General features: G+C 58.1%; 1 protein-coding gene across 2 annotated transcripts in view; it reads left to right on the forward strand.

Annotated features, from left to right (window-relative positions):
* Window positions 1–793: 793 nt before the first annotated feature.
* SOX21 (SRY-box transcription factor 21) overlaps window positions 794–4,135 on the forward strand; it is a 3,641-nt gene continuing 299 nt past the window's right edge. Inside the window, exons 1-2 of one of the 2 annotated variants that reach the window (XM_050951259.1) lie at window positions 794–2,508; window positions 2,590–4,135. The exon at window positions 2,590–4,135 is cut by the window's right edge and continues 299 nt beyond it. In XM_050951259.1, the coding sequence (XP_050807216.1) occupies window positions 2,143–2,508; window positions 2,590–2,967 (744 nt within the window). In that variant the 5' untranslated portion in view covers window positions 794–2,142 and the 3' untranslated portion in view covers window positions 2,968–4,135. The other variant, XM_050951251.1, reaches the window with a different exon arrangement.

Below are 4,135 nucleotides of genomic sequence, written 5' to 3' on the forward strand. Positions count from 1 at the left end.
TTGTGGGTTTTTTCAACGGGGAGAGAATTGTTTCATTGGGCAAAAGTAAACAAAATCTTGGCAACGAACTATATTTAAATACGTAGTCTTGGGATCAGTGCGATTAACTCCCGTTTCCTTTGTATAGGCGTAATGTTGACCTTTCTCTAGGTACTGAGTGCAGTCGGTGTAGTGTAGCTACACAATTATCTCCAGCCTAGTACATAAAGAGCAAACTAGCAGTGTGCTTTTCACAAGGTTTAGAAAAAAACAACCAACACAAACGTATAAAGGGGCTGCTGGCAGCGAGCGGTGCCTGTTATCGACTTAAAATGTGCTGTTTAAAACAACTGGCCACCTGACAGCAAGTTGCTCCGGTGACCCTAAATTGGAGTCAATCTCCTTCCTGGGACCTTTCCTCTGTGGCAAAGGGAGTCTGAGGAAGGGTATCTCCAGGATCAACAGGCAAGGAGAAAGGGGGACTGTCCGGCTGTGTAACTCAATAAGTGGGGGAGGGAGAGATCATGAACATTTTATCGAAATAAACTCTCTCCGCCTAGTGAGAAGCAGACGATTTGCTGGTGCCGGACGTGGCGGCTCTTCGGAGTTGGGTAATATGTGTTTCGACACCAACTTAGCTGACGAGTGCTGCGCAGACTCCGCTTCTGCCCGCCAGGCCAGGCTCTGGTGTCTCCACCCCCCTAACCTGCAGTGAAGTGAAAGGGAGGGGAATGCTGTTTAATCAATGGCTGGGGGTGGGAGCCGGAGCTCCCGCTGTCCCTCCCTCTCACTAGCCCCGCCGGGCCCCACGTACCCCTGCACACAGATACACACACACACTGTACATGCAACACATAGCCAGCCCACATGCACACGCAGAGAGAGCTTTACCTGCCTGCCTCTGGCTGCCGCTGCAGAGGGGCAAAAGGAGGGAGCGACTGAGACTGCTGCAAGCCACACTAGGGACTTTATAACCGGCTCCACTTCTGCCTGGCTGAGATCGCCGAGCATTTTAATTAGAAACCCCCGCGCCCTCTCTTCCCTCCCCCGCCCGCCCCCAAGTCACTCTCTGGCCAGGCAAGCCCAGAGAGCCCCGAGCAGAGGAGGAGCCAGGCAGAGGGCTAGCGAGCCGGAGTGGAGCTGCCCGGGAGCCCGCATGAAACTTGGCGAAGTTAGTTGGAAGCTCTGGGAGCCGCCGCCGAGCTCCAAGTTGGAACCTGATCCCGGGACTCGGCGCTGAGCGGGGTCGCTGGTTCCTGCACGGCTCGCGTGCGCTCTAGGGGCCGCAGCAGGAGGCGTCGCTGAGCCCGGACCAGAGTGCGGGACAATCCCCGCAGCAGGCGAAGGAGAAGAAGCGAGTATGTCCGAGGAGAAAGCAGCTCGCAGCGGCTCGCCGGGGGCAGAGACCTGGCTGTGAGCGGAAGGGACCCGGCTAATCGCCAGCCTCGCGCTAAAGCCCGAGGAGGAAAGCGGACAGCTCCCGCCGCCCTGCCGCACGCCCTGCGTCCTGAGAGCGCCGGCCCGCGGTTTGTTTGCAGGCTCGCCATGGGTAGGACTCTGTGATCATTGCTTGGCTCGCGGCTCGCCCTGCACGGAAGGAAGCCGCCGTGTCTCCCCTGCTCCCCCCGGCCCCTGTCAAATGACAAGTCCCCGAGAAGAGTTGAGCTAGTGGAAGGGGAAGGGGGGATGTTTGCACTTTTCCGTTGTTCCCTTTGAACTCTGGGGGCACCAGCATCCAACTCGAGCGGCGTTTGGAGAGAGTTTCAAAATCCTGCTTGAGAAAAGAAAGAAACTTCCCGGTGGAAAGAAGAGACCCGAGCCCGGGACAGTCTCCTGGCTGGGGGCCAGCTCTGGACAGAGAGGAAAGCGGTGCACAGGGGGACCTGCCTTTTGGGACATCGGCTTTCAGGGTGCGGAGAGGAGCCCGAGATTGGGGCCGTCTGGAGCCCAGCAGCCCCCAAGTGCGGGACTTTTCCTCCCGGGAGGCCGAAAGGGAGGAGCGGCCCGAAGTTGGTGCTGCAGTTCCCGGGCTTGTTCTGCTGCAGAGCAAAGATTGATTTTCTGCGGGCTGCGAGCGGCCGGGGAGAGGTGACCGGGGCAGGCGGCCGCCAGCGCGGGGTGGGCTGCAGCCTGCAGCAGCTGCAGGGCTTGCCGGGGGCCAGCATGTCCAAGCCGGTGGATCACGTCAAGAGGCCCATGAACGCCTTCATGGTGTGGTCCCGGGCGCAGCGCCGGAAGATGGCCCAGGAGAACCCCAAGATGCATAACTCGGAGATCAGCAAGCGCCTGGGGGCCGAGTGGAAGCTGCTCACCGAGGCCGAGAAGCGGCCCTTCATCGACGAGGCCAAGCGGCTGCGGGCCATGCACATGAAGGAGCATCCCGACTACAAGTACCGGCCCCGCCGGAAGCCCAAGACCCTGCTCAAGAAGGACAAGTTCGCCTTCCCGGTGCCCTACGGCCTGGCGGATCCCGACCACCCGCACGGGCTGAAGGCGGCCGGGCTGCACGGCGGGGCCGGCGGGGGCCTGGTGCCCGACTCCCTGCTGGCCAACCCGGAGAAAGCGGCCGCCGCTGCCGCAGCAGCCGCCGCCCGGGTCTTCTTCCCCCAGTCGGCGGCCGCCGCCGCAGCAGCCGCCGCCGCCGCGGCCGCCAGCAGCCCCTACTCGCTGCTGGACCTGGGCTCCAAAATGGCAGAGCTCTCGTCGTCCTCCTCCGCCTCGGCGCTGCCCTACGCCTCCTCCCTGGCCTACCCCGGCGCCGCGGGAGCCGGCGCCTTCCACGGGGCCGCCGCCGCAGCTGCCGTCGCCGCCGCCGGGGGGCACACTCACTCGCACCCGTCCCCGGGCAACCCGGGCTACATGATCCCCTGCAACTGCAGCGCCTGGCCCAGCCCGGGCCTCCAGCCGCCCCTCGCCTACATCCTGCTGCCAGGCATGGGCAAGCCCCAGCTGGACCCGTACCCGGCAGCCTACGCGGCGGCGCTATGACAGCCCCGCCGTGCGGACAGAGCCGAGCGGCGGACTCCCAGGCTCGGGTCCCGGGAGAGCCGCCGGGCCCTGGGGGCAGCTGCGGACTCGCCGACGGGGAAGGTGCAAGGGTGTCCGTGTAAACGGGAGCGTTTCTGCCCTGCGCTCCTGCCGCAAACTTCTCGCAGGTAGTGCCTGGCTGGCCCTCCTCGGACCTGTTGCGTGTTGCCCAGACACCATTGAGAAGAAACTCCCTAGCTAGAGGTGGCTTCCCCATCTGCCCCCCCCCCTTTTTTTTTTGGAATTGTCGTGTGTTGCATGCAGCCTTTGCAGATACGTGAGCTGAAAGGGCTTGTTCTCTCACTGGTTTCTCCCTAAATTAATCTTCCTTTGCCTGGCTTGGCTCTCCCCCCGCCCCCCCTGCAAATCTGTGCTATTTTAACTTCTCCAAAACGTCCTCACCGCAACACCACCACCGCCAAAAAGGGGGCAAATTGTTGACAGAGTGGAGGGATAAATCTGGCGTTTGGATCTGAAATGTTTCCTCTGTTTTATATCAAGTCCTATGCGAATGGAAGCAGGAAACACACACACACAAAATAGACTGTAAGGTGAAATACTGTCCCTCTGATCTCCCCAGCCCCTCTGATCTCCCCAGCCCCTCCGATCTCCTTAACATAGCCCACACGACTTCCTGAAGTCCTCTTGTATGGGACATTCATACAAATTTCATTCTTAATTTACAGCCTGTGTCTCTTATTTTTCCCGATCCTTAGGTCTCACCTTAAGACTGTAAATTTGTAAATTTCTGTGGAAACGTTAGGTCTTTGATTGAACATACGTTGCTTCCTTAGCCCACATTTGAGTCAGTTTTAGACTCAAACAAAACAAAATGAACGCCTTTCAGAGTAAATACAAATATTGCGTCGCCATTTAAGGATCGCAATTTTATCTAAGGTTAAATCAGACTTTTTGTCTGAGTGATAATTATATATTTATTATTTAGCTTAACTGAAACAGAGGTTGTTTTGACAGCAGAAGAATATTCTCATGTTCAAAGAACCGTTCCCTATCAAACATGAAGTGTTTAAATGTGTGTTTTGGAGTACCCTTCCTACCTGCTTAGGTTATTTTTAGAGCAACTGCAATTCAATTGCAAATAATGGTTTAAAAACAAAAAAATAAATTT

Source organism: Gopherus flavomarginatus, chromosome 1 (genome assembly GCF_025201925.1).
Source record: "Gopherus flavomarginatus isolate rGopFla2 chromosome 1, rGopFla2.mat.asm, whole genome shotgun sequence".
NCBI classification, from domain to species: Eukaryota; Metazoa; Chordata; order Testudines; family Testudinidae; genus Gopherus; species Gopherus flavomarginatus.